The 21,792-nt window shown below is 56.9% G+C and overlaps 1 protein-coding gene across 1 annotated transcript in view; it reads left to right on the top strand.

The window, feature by feature from the left end:
• Positions 1-229: 229 nt before the first annotated feature.
• The window catches only part of LOC306653756 (uncharacterized protein), a gene marked incomplete at both ends in the record, with an annotated part of 65,037 nt that continues 43,474 nt past the window's right edge, over positions 230-21,792 (top strand). Inside the window, 3 exons of the mRNA XM_079126709.1 lie at positions 230-323; positions 1,420-1,441; positions 5,639-6,186. Coding sequence (XP_078982835.1) covers positions 230-323; positions 1,420-1,441; positions 5,639-6,186 — 664 coding nt within the window. The remainder of the gene's footprint in view (positions 324-1,419; positions 1,442-5,638; positions 6,187-21,792) is intronic.

Here is a 21,792-nt window from a genome sequence, read left to right on the forward strand (position 1 = left end):
CCTGGGGAATCCTCAGCATGTCCCTCTGAATGGAGTGGAGGAAGCGCGTAGCCCGCAAGCGCCGCACACTGACGTTGAGGTTCACAGCAGGTCGCATGCACCACAGAGGCGCCCTGGGAGTCCCGTGGTGTCCCAGCCTCCTGGGGCGTGGGAGGACACTTGGGATGCTCACAGGCTGACCGAAGCACTCAGGACGTGCCACCAGAGCCACCACATCCTCAAGCAACACATGACCTCCTCCCGTGAGGCCGCGCTGAGGCTTCTTCACAAATACGTGTGCCACTGCAGCCAGCATGCAGAGTCCTTCCCGCCCGACCTGGATGGTAACTGGCCCTGGAGGTCTGGCTTGCCTGCAGCCAGCAAAGCCCCCCAGCACTTCCCAGTGAGCCTTGAACTTGAAGGGCCACGTTTAGTAAGCTGCGCGGTTCAGAAACACCAAAGGCAGCGAGGTGGACCGCAGAGGCCAAATCTGGTTTCTGTCCAGGTCCTTCACTGAGGTGACTTTGGGGACACGACTGAACTTTTCTGTCCTTGGTTTCTTCATCAGTAAAATGGGGACGATGATTGTGCCTCCTTCATCGGCCTTTGTGGAGCTGAAATGAGCAGTGAGTTCCAACCCCCTGACTTTTAAACCACTTTTCCTGGGATTATCAGCAACAAAGTTTGCTTTTGATTTAAAAAAAAATTTTTTTTAAATTATGTATGTATTTCTGCAACACTGTTGCCAATACCTCCCTAGGTGCTTGCTCTCTGCCCCATACCCTCTCTCCCCACATCTTCACAAGGCCAATCTCTCAATCTTTGCAGGGACACAAGTTTATCTTTTGCTTCCCTGGCCAATGTACACTCCTTAAATAGAGTTCTAATGTCTACCAAAAAAATATTAGCCAGTCTATCTCCAGGGAAGCAGCCTTTGACTGTTCAAACCTGGGAGAATTGAGGGTTTTATTTGTGGAAATTGGGGCATCCGGTGCCATCTACTTAGGGAAGTAGAATTTCTTTAAACCACCCACCAGCAGCTCCACAAATCACACGAATTAATAAAATCTTGGAGAAAATATTAATCTTTTATATTACAGGTAATCTCCCATGTTCAGGGTGGGTTTTCTTCATTTAGTGCTGCAGGAATTATTTAAATCTTCCTGAAGAATCTTTTCTTTACACGTATATCTTTGATCTCACACAATCCTGCCAGGTGGGGGTTGTAGGTCCCATTTTACAGTTGAGAACACAGAGAAACAGAGAGGTTCAGAACTTGCCTGAAGTCACACAGCTCATAAGTGGCCAAAGAAGGACTAGAACCTCCAGGTCTGTCTACTATGCCCTACAGGAAATGTCCTCTATCTTTTCGCTGGCTCCTGGATTCTTTCTTTGTCCCAGCATGTCTCCTGACACTAGCCTTCATGTCATGTTGCACAGGATTCCTGGAGGAAGGCGACTGGTAGGGAACATATAACAGGAAAAAAAATCAGCAGATGGGCTGGCACTTGACATTCTTAAGGTCCTGGGGGGACCCCAACTCTCCTGAGGTACCCAGGGTTCAATGAGTTTCAGGAGTCACTTCTTGGTGAGATTAAGTAAAGTTGTTATTCACGCATGCAACAAGCATTAATTGAGTAGGTGCTAAGTGCCCAGCTGAGGTTTGTGCTCTGGTGACACAAGATGACTTAGCCCCCACTCCCAAGGCATTCTCCGGGAACTTGGAGCAAAGGCATTTTAAGTGTCCCCTAAAGGTCCATGTGGTAAAGGCTTGGTCCCAGTCCTGGCACTACTGGCTCTTGGGAGGCACTGAACCCTTTAAGATGCAGGGCCTGATGGGAGGAATTTGGGTCACTGGGGGTGTGCCCTCAGAGGGGACTGTGGGGTCCTGGCTCCTTCCTCCTCTCTCTTTCTTTTCTAATTCATGAAGTGAGTGAATTTCCTCTGCCCCGTTCCCTGCCATAATGCACTGCCTCACCCACAGTGTAGGGGCCAACCAATCACGGGCTGAAACCTCTGACACCACAAGCCAAAACAACCTTTTTTGTTTGTAAGTTGATGATCTCAAGATATCTGTTAAAGTAACAGAATGCTGATTAACAGTGGGTGGGGCAAACACGGAGGATCTGGAAGTCCCACTGTGTGTTCAAGGGTGCTATGGAATTCCTGAACCAGCTGCCAGGCACTGACCATTCCACTGTCCCAACAGCTCCCGATTCTGCCTCCCCGGCTGCTGGTTGGTGAAGACCACCCCTATGTCACGCCTGTGTTGGGAGCCAGGCCATACCACAGAGAACCTGTTCACAGCTGGGTCTGAGCACAGACTCAGGCCATGTGGACTTGCAACCAGCGTTTGCTGAATGAGTAGTAAGGCCAGGAGTCTCTGCCATGCTTCAGTCTGGTGACATCATAATGCAGACCCCTGCCCAGGAGAGGTTTTTGACCTATTTGAAGAAACATTGGTCCATCTAGCTGTGATCTGTTCTAAGGTCTTAACTGGACATCATTTGAAATTCCTGAAGGTGTATACATGCCGCTGAGTGCTAGGACTCCTGTGGAGATAAGACTTTTGTAAAATAACACCTGAACATGCCGGAGACATATGACTAATACCACAGAGCTGAGTGTCCGTCTGGTCCACGGCATGATCCTTGCCTGGTCACGTCTGGGAGAGCTGTGGGCAGGCTGCGAGGCCGCAGGACAGACAGGCTCAGCCTCACTCTGCCACCCTGGGCAGGTCACTTAGCAGACTTAAGCTCCATCTAAGAAGGACCCCTGCCTCTGTGGCCTCCCAAAGTTACCGTGAGGACCAGCTGAGGAGGGGCTGTCCAGCCCTGCAGGGCTGTGCACACTAAGGGTCACAGCTGCACCCAGAGAAAGCAGCACCCCCACCACAGGGCTCCCTGGGAAGTGGCTGGAAGGGACAGTGGGGTTGACTTTGTTGTTCCTATTATTTCCCAAAGTGGGTGTGGGATTGGATCTGGGCTTCCTGCCCCAGTTCATCAGTCCCCAGGAGCAGGGCAGGAGGTCTCAGGAGCCCTTATGTGGGGAGGGATGTTGGATTCAGGGATCTTTAAGATTCAGTCCCCAGATCCTCTGCAACTCTGACTCCCAAAGTCCTTTTCCTTGGCAGAAATTGGTTTTAAACAAGGACAAGCATTCTAGAAGAACTGGGCAATGTCTATAAAATCAGTTGCTGGAAACTCCCGGGAAGCCAAGCCCTTGGGCAGAGTACTTTTCCTTCCCTGCTTAAAAAAAAACGTAAAAGAAAAAGAGTACTGTTAATTCATGTAGGATGCCAAGTGCCCCAGTCCCTGTGGAGGCCACACTCCCCTCCCCAGGAGGCCGCACACACCCTGAGAAGGGACACTGTGTGTCCTGGTATTTGCCTGTCTCTCAATAATATGTACTTTGCCTGTTGCAAATATGCAAACACGTTTTGATCTCCTCCCCAGAAGTTTACTGCAGTTCATGACATGAGGATCTATTGCTGGTCATATTGCTGGTCATTTTGGTCTCCTGCTTTCTAAGTTCAGGACTATAGCGAGGGATGTTCACTCATCCATTTGTTCAATATTGAGAACTCTCTGTGCAGACATTGTGCTAACTGCTCAGAGAGAGAAACTCATATAAGACATGACCTTGATCTCAAGTACTTCACAGATTCCTGGAGAAAAACATCAAGTAAACATAATTACCAAGCAGTATGGACACAGGGTAACAGGTCTGTGGGTATTATAAGCATGGTACTAAATACTATGTGAACTGTACCAGATGGGCACTCAGCGGACCCAGGGAGAAACTGGCCTTGGAAAATGTTCTCTTAAGGTGGCTGTGATTGAGGAATCAGCTAGGAAAAGATGAGTGTAGAGAGGACAGGATGGTCACATCGCAAAGGGAACAACTTAAGCAAAGATCTGGAGGTCATGAGGTGTGTTAGTCCATTTTTTGTTACTACAACTAAATACCTGAAGCTCGTTAACTTGTAAATAAAAGAGGTTTATTTAGGTCACAGTTTTTGAAGCTGAAAGTCCAGATATCTTGGGGCCAGCTCTGATGAGGGACCCCTGGTTACATCGCATCATGTGGAGGCATAAGGGCAGGAGCGTGGGTGACAGAGAGAGATCCCATGTGAGCCAGGAAATCAGAGTGGGGTAAGCCATTCCAGCTCTTTCATTTACAGCTCACTCGTACGAGGACATCCAGGGCACCCCAAGAGCCACCCTAATCTCGACTGAGAGGAACATTCCCAGCAAGATCTAGGCCCTTCTGTTGGCCCTGCCTCTGAAGGAACCTACCACCACTCACAGGGCTGGCTCCCATGCCGTTTGAAAACTTTCAAGGAAAGAGCTCCAGGCTGGGGTGAGGGTCCAGTGTCTGGTATACAGCAGGTGCTCAAGCAGTGGAGACCTCGGCCCCTCCCTGCCAGGAGCTGTAGCTGCCTGGGCCATGTCCCCAGGTAAGGAGGCCTCCCATGCCCAGGAACCTCATCCTGTAGGGGACAGTGGCTTAGCCTGCACTCACATCCACACACGTGCTGATCAAGGCCAGGTTCTCACCCCGCCCCATGAGGGAGGGCCTGAATCTCTCTGCCATTTGCTTTCAGAAGAATCATTTTCAGGACATCGTTGGCCTCTAACAATTATGGAAAATGAGTTGAAGTGTAAAAACAGGGAGAAGGCTAGCCGATGGGGCTCCACTGGGTGAGGCCTGGCTACCACCCCGGGCTCTGCAGAGGCAGAAACAGGCCTGTCCCCTGGAGGGTGACATGACTGTGTGATTAGGAATCAAGGCAGTGGAAAGTCTGGTCCTGCCAATGGCCGGTGTGAGCTCAGGCACCTGGCCCTGATGGGACCCTTGGGTGGGGATCCCAGCAGGGGGATTTCTTCCCTTCCAGGCCAAGGTCAGTCCTAGCACCTCTGCTGACTCACCTCCACCTCAGTTCCTTACCCCAAGTTGATCTCCCCCGCTCTGGGATTCCTTGCTTGTTGCCTGTGGGCTCCTCTGGGAGATGGGTGACCTGAGGGACCCCCCACTCTCCTCCAGGGCCGTTTCATCAGGGCTAATGAAGTGAGTGGCTGCGCTTCCCGTGCCCGGCTGAACACAGCGCGATGAGCGCAGCGTGTGTCTGGACGCTCCCTGGCCTGCCCACATCCCCCGCCCCCCAGTACCCCATGTCTAAAGCCATTTTCTGTCAGGCCCTGGGGGTCTGGAATGGCAGAGCCCTGCGCTGGGAGCAGAAGACCGGGACTCAGGCCCCTAAGTCATTTCTCAGCAAACTCCATGCCTCCAGGCCTCGCTCTTTCTGTGCGTCTAACCAACACGAAACTCTGACACATTAACAGGAATCCTAGGCTCCGAACAAGGGAGGTCCCAGAGTTCTCCACAGTTACAAGGAACGGGGCAGGGGGACCAGAAAGGGGTCTTCACATTTCCAGTGAGCTCCTGGAGACTGGGGGCCTCGGCCCCCAGGAGCCCAGCTCCTGGGGGTTGGGCTCCTCTGGGAAGCTGAGGTCTCTTCTCCGAACGGAAATGGCTCCAAGAGCTAAACAAGGACAGCCGCCCCTCTCCGAGGCCCCTCGGCGGGGGCTCCCCACTGCCATCTGCACACTGGTTCGCCCTGGCGGGCCTTTGCCACTGTCCCTGGCCCCCGGGTCAGGGCCGGCAGGACTCAGGGGCAGGCGGGGGCCCGCGGATGGGGTGCAGGGGGACCGGCGCGCCGGCCAAGCCTCCGGGACCAGGTCCTGGGACCTGCGCGGCGCCCCCGCTTGCGTCACCCGGCCCACCGCACCCTGAGACATCACAATCTGGGGGGCTGGGACCCCGCGCCTCATCACCGCCCGATTGCGACCCAACAATCCAACCAACGCACACCCGGGAAAAAAAGGAGCCGGCCGAGCGGCCGCCTCCGCCCCGCCCTCCGCGCCGGGGCCCCCGCCCCGCCCCCGCACGGGGCAGTGAGCGCAGCCGGGCGCCGCTCGCCGCCCGCGCCCGCCGCCGCCGCCCGCCCCGGCCCAGGCGGGGGCCGCCCGCCCGCCCGGCCCCGCGGCGCCCTCGCCGGGTGCGAGCCGCTCGCGCCCGCCGCCCGATCTCCGCGCCCGCCGCCGCCCGGCCCGCCGCGCTTCATGGCTGCGCACGAATGGGACTGGTTCCAGCGCGAGGAGCTCATCGGGCAGATCAGCGACATCCGCGTCCAGAACCTGCAAGGTACGCGGCGCCCGCGCTCCGCCGCCCCCGAACCCCGCGGCCGGCGCGGGACCTGCGGCGGCCGGGGCGGGGGCGCACGTGCGGGGGTCCTGTCTCTTTAGGGGGACGTCACCACCTCCCTCCAGCTGCGAGTTTGGAGAAGTTTGCGCGTGGGCACTTGGGGGCGGTGGCCTGGGTCAGGGAGGGGAGAAGTGCAACTAGCAAGAGTGTGTGGCCCTGCGGAGGACCGCGCGCTCCCCAGGTCCTGCGGCCGCGGAAGGGAGCGCCCGGGGGGTGGGCTGGGGCCGAGGGCCGCCACCACTGCCCGCAGGGAGCTGCCCCTCTCCAAGGAGCGCAGGGCAGAGGACTGCCCCCACTGCCTCACCCACCTGGGCGCAGGAGGCTGGCACCAAAGTCTGCACCCTGAGGCAGCTGAGGCTGGGTGGAGCAAAACTCCGTGGGCAGCCTGCCCGGCGAGGGCCACGGCTGGCAGAGCCACGGAGGAAGCGCGCTGATCTTTGGAAAGAGTTTATTCGGTGTGAGAACTCGGAAGGCACAAAAATATTTGAAGGGGGAAAAAAATCATCCATACTTGTCCCCCCAACCCACGGTCCCAAGAAAGAGCTGCTCTTGGTGGAAGGTCCTTCCCAGCTCCTTCTCTTTCCATTGGTGGGCTCTGCGGAGCTGGAGTTCCACTTCCGGCCTGTTCACGCCCATGTGGACCTGGGCAGGTGAAGTTTCTTTAGCCTCTTTCCCTGAAGGCTTGGGGTTCCAGAGAGTCCAAAGCCGAGGTGCCTGGGAAGGAGCTGGGAGGCCTGGGCAGGGGTGGTGGGCGGTGGGTGCCCTTCCCCATCAGGTCCAGTGGCTTTGCTGCTAGAGGGCAGCTGCAGCAGGCAGGCGGGGGTGGGGAGCAGCCAAGTTTAAACATTACACATGATAAAAAGTTTCCTGGGAGCTCACGTGGACCTACTCCACCCCAGGTTGGGCAGGAGCCATGCGGGTAGAGGTGACTTGAAAAGGAGTGGGCAGGCTCCGGGGTAGCACCCAAGACTGGGTACTCTGAACTCCTGATCTCTTCTGGCCCTGATTTGTGTCAGAGGAGGGTCGGCCAGGGCATGTTGCAAATGATCCTTTTAGATAATAAGCAGAGTGTCTTGATCCTGTTGCCTGAGGAGAATGGACGTCCTGTTTAGGGGTGGGCACTATCTTCTCTTACTGAGATGGCATTTAATTTGGGCTTCGTGCGTGCGTGGGTGCGTGTGTGTCTGTATGGCTGCGTTAGGCAATCACTGGGTGTTTAATGAGCATGTGATAACCAAAGCTTGGTGCAGTAAGTCCCTGCAGTCCTCCAGGATCGACTCCCAGTTTAAAGATCAGTTTGAGTGAAGGGAAGCTCAGCAGTATGTGCTTTTCCTTACTGCACAGGGTGGGGACAGTTTGATATGGGTCCTGAAGTTTAGCTCCAGTGAACAGACTCACTTCTACGTAAATGTCAGTTATCATTTGAACACCAATGAGCTTTACCATCAAAAATTCTAAATTGTGTATATATACATTATGTTCATTACATATGTATTGCACATGTATAATGTTCACTTAATCTTAACTGTAAGCTAAAGTTTTGGGGTATGAGAACACCCATGAAATCAACTGGTCCAAGATGGAGGTTTCCAGCCTCCTAGACAGAAGCCTGGTCATCCATCCCAGTTAGTAAGACTCCCCACCCCCACCAAGGTAATCACTATCCACTATTCAGATGAATTTTTTTTTGACTGAAGATTAGTTTTGCTTCTAGAACGTGATATAAAATTAAGTGACATAATACATTCTCTTTTGATCTGACTTTTCCATCAGTGTGTTACTAGTGTGAACCTAGGTCAGTACTTTTCCTTGCCTAGTACTATTCCACTGTGTGGACATACCACCGTTTGACTGACTGTGTCTGTGGGGAGGGTGGGTGTTAGCTCTGTGAAGTTGCACAGTCAGGTGTGGCTACTTTGCTGGCATTGCTGAGCAGAGGCTGGAGTTAGAGCAGCACTGTGTTCTCCGAATTTTCTCCTCAGCTTCCCTGTGTGTTAACCGGGTGCTTAACATTTCTCTCCTTGCTTCTGTGATGCTCAGGAAGTCCCCACTAAAGGTCCGAGTCCAGAAGGCCCCCATGCAGAGCTCTGATCATCTGCAAGACCAGCTGGTGGATGTCAGGCAGCCCCATGTGTCTGGATGATCAGATGGGGCCTCCAGCGGGGGCCTTGTGTGACTGAACCCGTGTGGGTGGTGGCCCGGGAGGCAGCGGAGTCCAGCCGAGGGGCTGTGCTCTCCTGTGCCGCAGTCATGACGGTGGGCTAGGTACAGCGGGAGCCCCGGGGTCTGTAGTCCCAGGGAGTACAGCTGTCGGGCTCTGGCGGTCCTGATCCTTTCCAGAAAGCTTGGACTCTGCTGGTCCTGGGACAGGGTGGTTCTGGGTCAGTAATCAGACTCAGCCCTGCACCTCTAGCCTCTCAGACTGCGTGTCAGGGGAGAACGGGTTAGTCAGAGATCTCTATCTCTCTGTCTGTCTGTCTGTATGCCGGCCTTTATCTGTCCCCTGAACTGTGGGATTCTGGAATCTCTGCAACTGGGATTGTGATGCAAGTTCATCCCCCAGGGAACTCGGAATGGGGACTCCTGATCTGTCTCTGGAGGCTGGTTTGGCTCCCAGGAGCCGTCACGCCACCCTCTGTCTTGGACACACGGCGGACACGGTTCTCATTGGCCTGTTTAGATGGACAGCTCATAAAGTTGTTTGGAACAAGGGCTTTCTGGCAGAGCACAATGTCCTTCTGCGCAGAGACTGCCTGTGCCACCCTCGCAGGGTCCCTTGCAAGTCCCTGGGGGTGGCCCAAGCTGTTGACCTTTCCAGAGAAGAGAGGACGGAACTGCAGGGTGGCAGCCTTTCCCTGGTGGAGCGAAGCTGGCGTAGAGGTGGATGGTGGCAGACCCGTGCCTCGGTCCCCGTGGGCTGGAGGCCAGGAGGGCTCCCGGGTCCTTCCAGGACAAGGCCCCTTTGCTGCATCCGTCCTGGGCTGGCTGCAATGTGGAGTGGCATGGGGTGTCAGGCCAGGGTTCAAAGGTGCTCCTGCTCACGTGGGAGCCTCCACCACCCCAGAAGTCCACTGCCCTTCTGAGTAGTGTAGGTGGACACGTGCCGCCACATGCTGCTGACCCCAGAGAACGAGGAGCTGGTCTCTGCCTTCGGGGAGTGCCAACTGTCACGGCACCTGGCCGGCGGCTCTGCCGTTCTGATCCTAAGAGCACAGAGCTTGGCGCTGGTTCTGGCTCTCCTCTCTCTCTCGTTCTGGTACTTTGGGGGTCCGACGTTGCGGTTCTTGACCTCACTGTTGGGCAGGTTGGCTCGCCTTGGACCTGGCTGTGGGAGGTGAGCTGAAGGAGGGGGGCTGGGCAGCCGTGAGGCTCTTCCCGTTGCTGCTCCGGGGGTCCCACGGGAAGCGTCAGTGGTTGCTCTCTGGGGACTGCCGGCAGCTGTTGCCTAAGCAACATCTGCACCCTGAGGCAGAGTTCACCCAGCCAAGGTCATGTGACTTGTCCGTGGAGCTGGGATTTGAACCCAGGTGAGGCTAACCAGAATCATCCTGTGGGTCAGGTATCCTGGGCGCCCAGGTAAAGGGCTGCTGGCCTGGGAGTTGTGAAGGCCTCCCAGAAGTGTTGGTCTGGGCCTCGGAGGCTGACCACCGCCTTAGTGGGGGGCACGCCCCTGGTTCAGCTGAAGACAGCTCCCGCCCAGGCAGGGCAGCGTCCCGGCCCAGGTTTCCTGCTCCTGTTGCACTGGCTCAGCAGGGGTGCAGGCCCTCCTGGCACTTGCGGGGACTCCGCAGAGACCTCTGCAGGCTCCGGCCTTGCTTCTCCTCCTCCAGTCCACCCCCATCCTGCCCAAATACTTCCCTGCTAAGTGCTTTAGTGCGTCTTACGGCCTGCAGCAGGGCTGCCCAGCGGGGGAAGCTGGGAGCAAGAGTGGCGACCTGGGTGCTCCTTGGTCCACCCCGGGACCGGCAGCGTCTTGGTCTTCTTCCCCTATCTACCCTCTGCTCCCTGCCCAGCACCCTTCCATCTCTAGTCCAGTGCACACAGCAGCAGGTCCAGGTCAAAGGAGGCAAGGAGCCCGGGGGGGGGGGGGGGGGGGGGGGAGGGGGCTTTCCGCCTCCGCTTCCCTGGCTCTTGAAGGGCACAGCAAGTGCCCTGGAGGTTTCTGTTGAAAAATCAAAAGCAAATCAGATGCAGAGGTTTTCTGTCCTCGGGAACTGCTGGGCGGGGCACTGCCCCTGGGCCATGTGCTTGCTTCTCAGGATGAGTCCTGTGATTTCTTTCCCCCGTCCAGCTGGGGTCAGGCCACAGGCTTCGAGTTAACCCTGGGCTGCAGGTGACAGGGCACGTGCTCGTGTGGATTCTTCTGGGGGCTTTTCCAGGTGAGCACTGTGTCCACAAAGCCACAGCCAAGACCAGGAGGCCGAAAGCCTGAGGGGTTGGGGTGGGGGCCTGGATTCGTCGCTAACTTGCTGTGGGCTCCTGGGGAATGTCTTTCACTTGCTGTTTCTCGGTTTCCTCGTTTGAAAAGCGAGAGCATTGGATTAGCAGGGGCTCAAGCCCACCCTCAGGTAGGTCTTGGGCAGAGTGTGCCCCTCAAAGCCATCTGCATCCAGTCCCTGGCACCCCGGCGTGTGGCCCTGGGCCTGGCTGAGCACCGCCGGCTGCTCTCCTGGAATCTCTCTGCTGTCAGGTGCCGAGGCTCAGCTGCACCGAGGGGCCTGTGCAGAAGAAGGCGCGGTTCCCTGGGCTCCCTATGAAAGGGCACGATGGCAGATGACCTGCCTTCTTGGTTTGTCCTTGGCCGATCAAGTTGGATGGAGTTAAAAGTGTCCAGGGAGGTTGAGTGACCCAGCCACCATCAGCAGACAGGGGATCCTGACTGGGTCTGTACCAGGACGTTCAGGGCTGGGAGACACCGAGACCCGTCTCATCCAGCAGGTGGTTTGTCAGCAGCCAGAGGGATGCCCTCAGCCTGCTGGCCTCAGAGCCAGGAGAGGTTGCTCCATGGCATCATGCTGCAGCAGCCGTGGCTCGCAGTGGCCTTGATGTCACACGCTGCCCCCTGGCCAGACAGTCTCATGGGGGAGCTGAGCGTGGGACCAGATCTGCCGCTGGGGAGGTGGGCCTCTGCCCCAGAGGCCTGGCTTTCCAGGACTGCCCTCCCTGACCTTGGAACACGCTGGCATTTAATTTTTGACTAGAGCAGCAGAGGCTCCGGGCAAAGTCCTCCCGCCCAACAGACCATAGGTCACGCCTGCCCTGCGTCTGAGGGGACGAGAGAAAAATAAAGTGATTGTCTCTTCAGTGATTGAGCCATTAAAAATGAACTCCCGGTTCCCATAGAAACCTTTTTTTCATTTCTCCTCTTTATGCCTTTTTTTTTCCCCCATTTTTTTAAAATAGTGGTACATTGTGTCAGTCACAGAAGGAATTAGAGACAGCTGAGCCAAAATCATAAATGTGACATTAAAGAATCTTTGACAGTTTTTCCCCCTTCCTGATGGGTCCCCTTTTCTTCTCTCTGAGCCAGGACTCACACGCTTGGGTTCAGAGACTGTATGTGGCTTGCCACCTGCTTTTGTAAATAAAGTTTTATTGGAACACAGCCATGTCCACCCATTTGCATATTGTCAGTGGCTACTTTTGGATTAGGACAGAGTTGAGAGTTGAGACAGGGAAGTATCCACGAAACCCCAAATCTTTACCAGAAAAGGAGGAAAGAAACAGAAACAATAAAATTTTCCCAGTAAAGGAAAGGTGTCTGTGTGTCTGTCTGTCGGAGTTTGTGTGTATCGTGTTTAACTTAGGGTGCCAGCCGTGAGAATTTGTTAGGTGAGTGTTTTTGCCAAGTCAGTTGTTCTGTCTTGGAAGTGGCCCAGGATGGAGGCGGTGAGACGCCCCAGGTCTCAGAATGGAGGTGTTGGCTCGGAACTGCTGCCACACCTGCCTTCTCACTACCATTGCCCGTTGGATTCCATCCGGAAGAAAGCCCGGGTGAGGCCCTGATGCCATCCTAACACCCACGGGTCATGGGACCCCCTTACTTTCCACAGTAGGCGGAGTGCGCCGGTCCAGGAGGCTGTGGTTGGGCGCGGTTGGCCAGCCTCCTCGTGGGACAGCAGGCGTGTGCTTGGGTGCTGGCGGCAAGAAGCTCTGGAGGCTCCGTTCAGAATGTGGCCGTCTGGAGGACTTCCTGGAGGATGGCGGCAACTGTGTTTCTAAACGCAGGCCCTTGGTGACAGCAGTAAGGAGTGCTCGTCACATGTGACACGGCCTAGCCTTATTGCCCAAGGGCTGACCATGTGCCTGGGGGACATTCTGTGCCTGATTTAAAACTGGGCTCATCCACCAGGAGCCTAGTCAGAGGCAGAGGAGCACAGGGACGGGGCCAGAGGGCCCGTGCAGGTGACGCGCCTCTTGCGTCTGCCCTTCTTGAGCGCTGGGATCCGCTGCTTCTTGGCGATTGCGGTCCAGAGCCCTGGAGGATAACAAAAGGCCACGGAAGACTTGGGGTTATTTTGGTGTGGATCAGTACCGACCTCAGCTCCTGCAGAGCTCGGGTCCAACGGCGAAGACCTTTAGGGCTCTGATGACGTCATGTCCCCTCCTGCTTCCCTCTCCTGGGGGCTTCTCCGTGCAGCCTGGAACCTTTGCGGTATTTATATTCCTCTCCTCTTTTAGACTATTTTTAATCTTTCTATGCTATGACATACTTAAAAAGCAGCGTTCGGATCCCTTCTAGCTGAGAACTGGGGCGGCAGGTGGAGGGGGCCCTGGAGATGACCTGCCAGAACTGGAGCCCCCAGGTGGCACGGTCCCCTCACCCCTCCTGCACCGCCCATCAGAGGGTGCTGGCCGAAGAGTCTCTGGCGGCCTTCCTGTGCTCTCCTGCCTTGCGTGTGTCTGCCACGTTGGCTGCTGGGGCCACTGCCTTCCCTGCCTGTGGGGCTTCTAATCCAGTCCAGCCCCTCAAGCTGGAGACCTTTCTCCTGCCGCATTTGTCCTCTGTGAGATGCCATCGTGGACAGAGCTCTGCTGTGTGCTCCAGGTGTGGGGGACACCTCTGGACCCAGCTGCACCAGGTTCTTCCTGTTCCCCTCAGGACATAAGGTCTTACATCACACCTTTGTCCCCACAGTCCCTCCTGCAGAGCCTGGCCATGGCATGCCCAGAATGGCCTCCCTGAGCCTGCCCCCTCCTGGGTAGAAGTCACAGAGGGTGGGGGCTTTAGGACTCTGTCCAGTTGTAGGCTGAACAGCCCCCTTCCCCACAGACGCCCACGTCCTCACCCGGCAAACCTGGGAATGCATTCCCTTTTTGGTAAAAGGGACCTGGCAGAAGTGAGGAAGTGAAGGATCTTAGGACGGGGACAGGATGCTGGATGATCCAGGTCATCCTGCTGGTCACAGCTGCCTTGGAGAGGGAAGCGGTAGGAGAAGAGGGACAGAGGGCCTTCGGTGAGGGGCCACGGGCCCAGGAACTCCACCAGGGACCCAGATGCAGTGGGGTGTCAGGTCACGCGGGCCCATCTATGCTCTGTGGCCCTGGCCTGAAGAGGGTGGCCTCAGAGTGCCCTCCAGGCCCATGCTGTTGTGTGGACTCTTGGATCTGACGTGCTCTGGCAGAGAGAGATGACATCTCTGTTCCAATCCTCGTGTTCTCTCGGGGTGGAGGTACACGAACTCTGGAAACTCCCTGGCTGTTGTGGGTAAGCAGTCTTCTTCTTGATGTGAAATACCAAAGTCTGTTTAGAAAACAGGAGAACATCACGCGGATGGGACTCATAGGCAGCTCCCGTCCCTCGGTCACAATGCGTTGACCATTGGAAGTCCAGGACTAGACGTGCAAATCATCAGGGGCTTTGTTCCTAGAGAGTGGAAAACAATCCTAAGCCTGTCTCATGGGGCACCTTCCTGACTGGTGTCCCTTGGCGTTTCTGGGCTGGGCGTCTCCTCTGACCTTTCCTGCTCCTTAGCAGAGCACAGGGTCAGCCCATGACCTTCACTCTTGGGTTCCAGTTTAGTTTCCATGGTAAGCGGGTGAAGCTGGTGGTGATCATCCAAAACCACACTTCCATCTGCTTCTGTTTCCTCCTCTTTGGGTAAAACACAGGTGCAGTTCAATCAGATGCTCAGTGAGATCCATGTACACAAGGAGATGGCAGTGTGGCCGGACAAGTGCCCTGTGCTTTAGCGTGGTCTCTTCGTCATCAGGTTGACCTAGTGAAGTTCCAGCCAGAGTTTCAGAAGATGATTTGGGGGATCATTGTTGTGTATAATGTGCTGCCCAGGTTGTGTACAGACCCATTAAGTCAGGGGCCATCTTTATTGGCTGTAGGCCCTTGATTAAGGGGACAGGGATGGGGGATGACCACAGTGTGGGATGCTGTGCTGAGTCTCCCAAAGGACCCCAGTGGGGATGTCAGTGTCCACACCTAAAAATGAGGACCGGAGAGATACAGCGCGAGGCTCCTGAGCTCCTGAGCGGTAGAACCAGCAGGTGGAGAGCAGTTGGGGAAGAGAAAGTTGTGGTGGAGGCAGTTGCGGGGACCTGAAGGGCACTTGATTTTGGGGGAGGGAGGCATGGCCAGCACTCAAGCAGGACCAGCTGGAAAAGACAACTGACTTTTACCCCAGAAAGACACAGGCAAGGGACATGGAGCACGAAGCCAGCACCTTATCAGGGTGGACCCGCGACTCGGCGGGCTGCTTGCTCACGGATGCAGCCAGTGCTTTGAACTATAGCAAAATAAAGACTGAACTTTCCACTGATGAACCCTGACTGGTGGTCGCCAGGGACGGTCTGAGGAGATTGGGGACAAGAAGCCCATCTTGTGTGGTTGGAGAGGGAGAATGCCCAGGACCTGGAGGTATGGAGGTGACACCTTGGTGGGATTGTGAGTTAGCACAGGCACCGTGGAGATCAGAAGCCTAGGCGTGGAGCACCACCTGACCCGTCCTGGAGAACTGGTCATCCTGCCGCAGCGATGCGTGCATTCCCGGGCAGCACAGTTCCCAGCGGCCCAACGGTGGAGCCCCCTGGGTGTCCATCAGTGGGCGAATGGATAAAGAGGATGTGGTGTGTGTGCACAGTGGAGTTGTATTCAGCCATGGAGAAAGTGAAATCGTGTCATGTGCAGGAAAATGGAGGGAGCAGAGACCGTCCTGTTAAGTGAAATAAGTCAAACTCAGAAGGTCAAGGGTCCTGTGTTTTCTCTCATTTGTGGAAACTAGAGAGGAAAGAGGAAAAAGGAGAAGAAAGGCGAGGGAAGGGAAATCTCACGAAATCAAAGGAGACCAGCGGAGGAAAGGGGGACGGGTGGTGGAAGGAGGGAGGGGGCGTGCTGGGGACGATCCTGGCCAAATTCCGTCACTGCCCGTGTGCATGTGCTGACAGGGAACAGCGAATCCCATCGACGTGCAACTGTGATGCACCGATAAAAAGTGGGGAAAAGGAAGAGAAGTGAACGGAGGCCACCGTGGGGGCACCTGTCCTCTGGCGTTGGCAGACCATACAGCTTTGAGGTCTCCACTCTGTCCTCTGACTCTCAGGTGGCCCTCTGGGGTTGGTGTGGTGTCTCCACCGCACGGATGCAGACATGGAGGCCCAGAGGGGAGGACCTGTCTGGGCTTTGAACTTGAGTCTTATCTAAGACAAAAAGGGATGCCTTCCAAATGAACGGCCACGGGCCTTCGGGCAGGCTGGGGGTGGGGACAGGCTGTCGCCCTGGGCGACGGCCTGTCCTGAGTTCTCAGGAGCACTGTCGTGAGCGACGCGAGGCGTCTGTGGGGACAACAGCTCCACAATGCCAGGTCCAGCGCGGGACCAGCAGGGTGGGTGAGGAAGGACGAGGATGGCAGGACTCCGGTCACAGACGGAGACAGCAGGGCGGGCATGGCTGCAGGTGGATTTGCGCGGAGGGCTGCGCCCTGTTCTGCCTGTGAACGCCGGAGGCTGTGGGGTCGTTCTGGCCGCCCGTCCAGGCTCGGCGTGTGCTCGTTTGTGTTTGTCCAGTGCATGGGAGTGTGGACCCTGGGGCCCGGGAGAACTGAGTCTGAGCCCCTTTTTGGTACTGAATGGCGGTGGGTGAGCCAGCCTCAAGGCAACTTTTTGGTGAAAGAACGATCCCAACCCGTCCTGGTGTCGGCACATCCCTAGAGGCCGTGGGTCTTCCTCCGTGTCCGTTTCCCCTTCCCCTTCCCTTCCTCTCAGGGTTTCATATCATGGGTTCCTTTCTTTAGCGGTGGCTTTGTTCTTGGTTGTCTTTTCACATATAAGAGTTGGGGACGAAAAAGTGCCCTCTACGTGAGCGCCTTTGGGTCTTTCCTCCTGGGCTGGCCAAGCTCCCCATGGAACAGTCTCCAGTTTCTGTCTGGATGGTCAAGACCAGCCATCGGGGGGTGGGGTGGGGGTCTACAGCTGAAAGAAGGAAGAGGGCTTGTGGGGGGACCTCTGATCCCACCTGGAGAAACCACCGAATCCCCAGGGCCTCCTTAGAGGCCGAACCCCCAGCCTGCGCGTGCTGGGAGGCCTGCGGGAGGGGAACCCCCAGCCTGCGTGTGCTGGGAAGCCTGCGGGAGGGGAACCCCCAGCCTGCGTGTGCTGGGAGGCCTCGGGGAGGGCTCGCCAACCTGCTTTCTGTTCTTTCAGCTCATCTTACTGCCTCCCGCCTCGCCCCCTCCCCAGGGGCACCTGCCGCCTCTGATTCTGACCCTTGGGGACTTGGGCATGTGGGTCGGCTGGTGTGTGTCTTCCCAGGGCCACGGGGATGTAGAGGCCTTGGGTTGGCTGTTTCCACGGGTCTTTCTTCCAACTCCAGAGCCTGTCCGTCCCCCGCGTCGTCTTCTCTGAGTGCAGTGGGCACAGCGAGGACCGTCCCTGCAGGCTTCAGTGGCACTGCGGATGACTGCGCTGAGGATCCCAGGCTGTGTCCTCCCGCCGGTCTCCCAGAGGCTGGCTGGGAAGCCGACACTCAGGTGGGTGCCTGTCACCCTAGCTTGGAAGACTCGGAAGTTTGCCGATGCCCGTGGCACGTGATGGTCCCGGGCTGCTGCTGTGCGCTGGGAACCAGGGGAGTCGGGGCGTTGCAGGTGTTCTGCACCCGGGTCAGGGCAGGGCGGGGCGGGGGGTGGGGGCTCTTTTCTCTGGTTCTCTGTGGCTGTTGCTCTGGGGCCTGGGGCCCAGGTGAGGTGCGGCTGCAGGGGCGGAGGGACCGCCTCCTGTGAACTCTCCCCAGGTCCTCGGGTCACCCACTGGGGGCAGGAGGCTCCTCCCCTCCGAGTGGGGTTTTAACTGGTCCGGAGCCAGCTCTCCCTTCTTGCTTGGGCGAGTGGCCCCTGGGGAGAGAAGGGCGGAGCTGCTGAGGGAGCCATTGGCTTGGTTCCTGCGTCGTTTGGTGGGCGACTCTGCTGGCTCTCAGAAACCTGCCCGAGCCAGAAGCCTCAGGCTGCCCAGGGGAGACTTGGCAGTGCCGAGCTCCTCACGTCCAGCTTTTCTTATCAAGATGAAAGGTTAACCTGCCCATCAGATACTGCCAGGCTGACCCTACCTGATCTTCTAGATTTTTGAGTGGATCGGATTACCGGAAGGAGCAGCCCTGCGGAAAGACCCTTTGAGATTCCAGTAAAGAACAAATCCATATGGCACCCCAGAACCACCCAGACGATGGCTTTTTATTTTGCAGCCCCGATCAAGTGGGCACAGTTGGTCCCTAAGAACAAAACCCAAGAACAACTGGGCAACCTGACTCAGCCTGGCAGAAGAGGTTGGAAGCCAGGCCTGGATTCAAGTTCAGCTCTTCTCTAGGATTGTAGCCAAATTAGGTGTCCTGGTAGTGTGTTGGTCTCTTCTGTCTATAAAGTGGCTTTAATAATAGTCATCCTTCCAGTGTTATGTGGAGGGACCACTGAAGTCGTGAACATTAAAAATACCCAATATAAGCTGGGCACAGTGGCGCACACCTGTAATCCCAGTGGCTTGGGAGGCTGAGACAGGAGGATTGCTAGTACAAAGCCAGCCTCAGCAAGTGAGGCACTAAGCAACTCAGTGAGACCCTGTCTCAAAAACAGGGCTGGGGATGTGGCTCAGTGATCAAGTGCCCCTGAGTTCAATCCCTGGTACCAATAAATACATACATACCCACCCAGCATAGTCAGGGCCTTTGAATCAGTGTACAAAATGCCAGTCACGAGGCAGTCAAAACCTCCCCTGACGACTGCACCTTGGGGGGGGTCCCAGGCATTTAAGAACTCAAGGGGCAGTCTGCTAGTGGAGGGGAAGGGCCACCTCCACTCCCGCACACGGTTGAGGCGACTACAGTGCCCGTCACTCAAAGGGCTCTTTGACATGACCCTCCCGACTTGAGGCTCTTGGAAAGTCAGCAGCTGACGTCATATCTGTCCCGTGAATTGCGTCCATTGTGATCCAGCCCTCTCCAGTGGCGGGAAGAGTCCAAGAAAGTGACGGGACATCGCATGACCCTTCCCGTGACTCCGCGGAGAGGGACGTAATGCATCAGGTGCAGACTCCCGTTGCCCGAAGATGGCCCGCCCCGCGTCGGGCGGCGGGAGGCCTGGGTCTCGAGCTGACTGCGTGCAGCAGCCACGTCTGCGCGTGTCTGTGGGTGTTTGCTGGTGCCAAGCTCTCTGCAAGGCGCCGGGGAGAAAGAAGGGAGGACAGTGGACCTTCTCTGCCTCGTGGCAGGGAACCAGTCCCCAGGGTCCCGTGGGGATCCAGTGGCGGCAGCTGCAGCAGATCGCTTCTGAGTACCTAATGAGGACCCCTGCGTCAGGTGGGGCTCCGGGGAGGTGACAAGAATGGATGGAAGGGGAGCGGGAGGAGGAGAGGAGCGTGGAGCCTTCCGTGCGGGGGAGCGGCTGGCGCGGGGCTGAGGTCAGGCGAGCCCGGCCCCTGGGCGAGGCTCCTCAGTCGCATCCCTAATGCCAGGGCTGTGCTCAAGGTGGTGGCCTCTCTGGAGCACCCGCTGTGCGGAGCCCCACGGCCTCTCCGGGCAAGATGGCCACATCCTGGGAGCTGCAGGCAGAGCCGTGGACTGGGGCCCTGGCCATGATGAGTGGCACCAGAAGTCTGATCCGCTTCTTTTCAAAGGGGCTGAGCGTGGAAGAGGCTCCCGGTCACTGGCGGCACGCGGCTGGCCCTGCTGCCAGCCCTCAGAGCTGGGGTGGCTTTCCCTGCACTCACCTGTGTGCTTAGGGGTGGCCTAGGCGCTGCGTTTGCCCTCCCATGTCCTTGTCCCTACCCCAGTCCAGGCAGATCTGCCCGCCAAGTGAGAGGCTGCTCCATACAGGCCTCGATTTTCTAGGTTGGGGATGATTAAAATATTGAAAAAGGAAGTGAAGCCGATGCAGCCGCAGCTTTGTCGGCACCGGGCTCAGCACTGTGTCCCCACAAGTCCGACACCTGCCAAGAATCCTGTCGGGTATTTTGTATTTAATTCTCACAGAAACTGCAGAGGAGAATCTTCTCCCTCTTCAGACGGGAAACTGAGGCTCCAACAGGTTCAGTACAGGGTCCATCGTGTCCTAACTAATTAGGGGCAGGGTCAGGATGTGACATGGGTCTCCAGAAACCCGTGTTCTTTCCATTTCTCCATCACCTATAGTCATTGAGTGTGTGTCCTTGAGTGACAAGCACGTGGCTCTGGCCTGACTCCGTCTCCCCTCTCGACCTCAACTTCCCAACTGTGCAGACAGGGTTGACCTGCCTCCTCCATTATACCTGTCACCACTGTGGTGTGGTCCAGTCCAAGCTGAGCCTCTCTCTGAGGATGAGATAGACGTGGCATTTAAGGACTTAATGTAAAACACAGGGCAAGATGTCAGTTGTGTTTCATGTTACATGTTGAAATACGCTTTGAATATAATAGGTCAAGTAAACTATGTCATTAAAATTAATCTCCTGTTTCTTTTGACTTTGGATAATACGGTACTCGAAAGTGCCGTGTGGCTCAGGAGTTGGTCCAGCAGGGCTCCGTGGGCCTGCAGTCGCCCCTCAGTGTCCGAGGGGGATTCAGATGCGCAAGCCCCTTATGTGGATGGAGCCACGTTTGCACAGAACCTGCGACTCCTCCTGCATTGCTGGCGACTCCTCATTCCATGTCAGTGCGGGGTGAATAGTGGTCGTACCTCGCTGTTCAGGAAACGATGACGAGAAAGCCTGCGCATGCTCGGTGCGTAGTCGCCCCTTGGATATTTCTAGATGCGGAGGTCCAGGTGGAATTCTAAGGGCCTTTTCATGATCACATTCTTAGACTGCAGGCTCACCCTCCTCTCCCTCCTCAGCTGCGCCGTGGGTTGGGCCTGAATTCCCTCCTGAACTGCTTGCTCCTGCTTTCCGGGTGCTCGGCGGCACTCCTGCCCTTGACTCGGCTTGACCCCTACGTCCATCCCAGGAAAGAAGCCCCTGCTCCCGCATCACCGCCACCTGGGCCTCAGATGCCCGTGTGGAGCCCTGTGGCCGTCGCCCTTCCTCCAGGGCTGTAAAGATTACAGGGTGTCCGTACAGCTCCCACACAGCAGGAGCTGTCCCCGCGGTCACCCCCTTCTCGGCCTTTTTTGGCTGACGTTTGTCACCCTCATGACACACAGCAGTTGCCTTTGGCATTGTCCGGGCCGTAATGTCACTTCTGTAGGCAGGTTCACCGGGGACAAGGCACTGCAGAGTCAAACGAGCCACTCCTGCGTCCTGCGGCACCAAGTCTGTCCTCACCCGGGAGGCAGGTGTGGTGCAGCATGTGGGCGGAGGCCTGTTTGACTTCGTAGGCCGGGGCAGGGGAATCGGAAGCCTCTGTGCAGCTGGCCGGGGGTTCTGGAATCTGCTTTTCAGTGGCCACTGGCACCCCTGGTCCATCTGCTAGGACCACAGGTGGGCTCAGGTCCAGCAGCTCTGAGGGTAGTGTCAGAATGGTGGCTGAGGGTGTTGGGGGCCACGCTGGCTGGTGATGAAGGACAGTTCTCAAACAGAAGGCAAGGGTGGTGGGAGGGCGGGACACCGCTGCCCTCAGAAGGTGTTCTGTCCTAGAACGGAGTCCTCATGTGGGACCGGCCACCTGAAGAAGCCAAGCCTGGACTCGGCCGCTCCCCTGGCCCCCCGGGCCTGCTCGCTCCCCTGGACCTCTGGAGACCGGTCCGGCTTCTCAGGAACCGTGCTTGGCTGGGCCTGGTGGAGGGATTCAGAGGGAGCCAGGCGCTGTCAATCATCGGCGGCAATTGCTGCCTTTGTTTTATGTGGTTGTAAAAGTCTCACAACCACCTTTTAAAAAGGCCCCTCCCTGAGCAAGTGCTGCCGTTGGTCTTCCGCCGCCCCTTCCGGTCTTCGCAGGAGGGCATGCTGGCACTCTGCTTAGCCGTGGGACGTCTCCTCCAGGGCCTTCTCCGTGCACTGCATTGCCTCTGGGATCTTGTCACTCTGCGGTCACACTGCAGTGGCTTGTCCAGCTCCCGCCGGGTCTGGCCTCGGCCATCTGAGTAGGCCTGTCCCAGAGCTGCCCAGCGGTGCCTTCCGAATAGAGCCGCCTGGGCGAGCCCC

The sequence above is a fragment of the Sciurus vulgaris genome, assembly GCF_902686455.1.
Source record: "Sciurus vulgaris genome assembly, chromosome: 2".
NCBI classification, from domain to species: domain Eukaryota; kingdom Metazoa; phylum Chordata; class Mammalia; order Rodentia; family Sciuridae; genus Sciurus; species Sciurus vulgaris.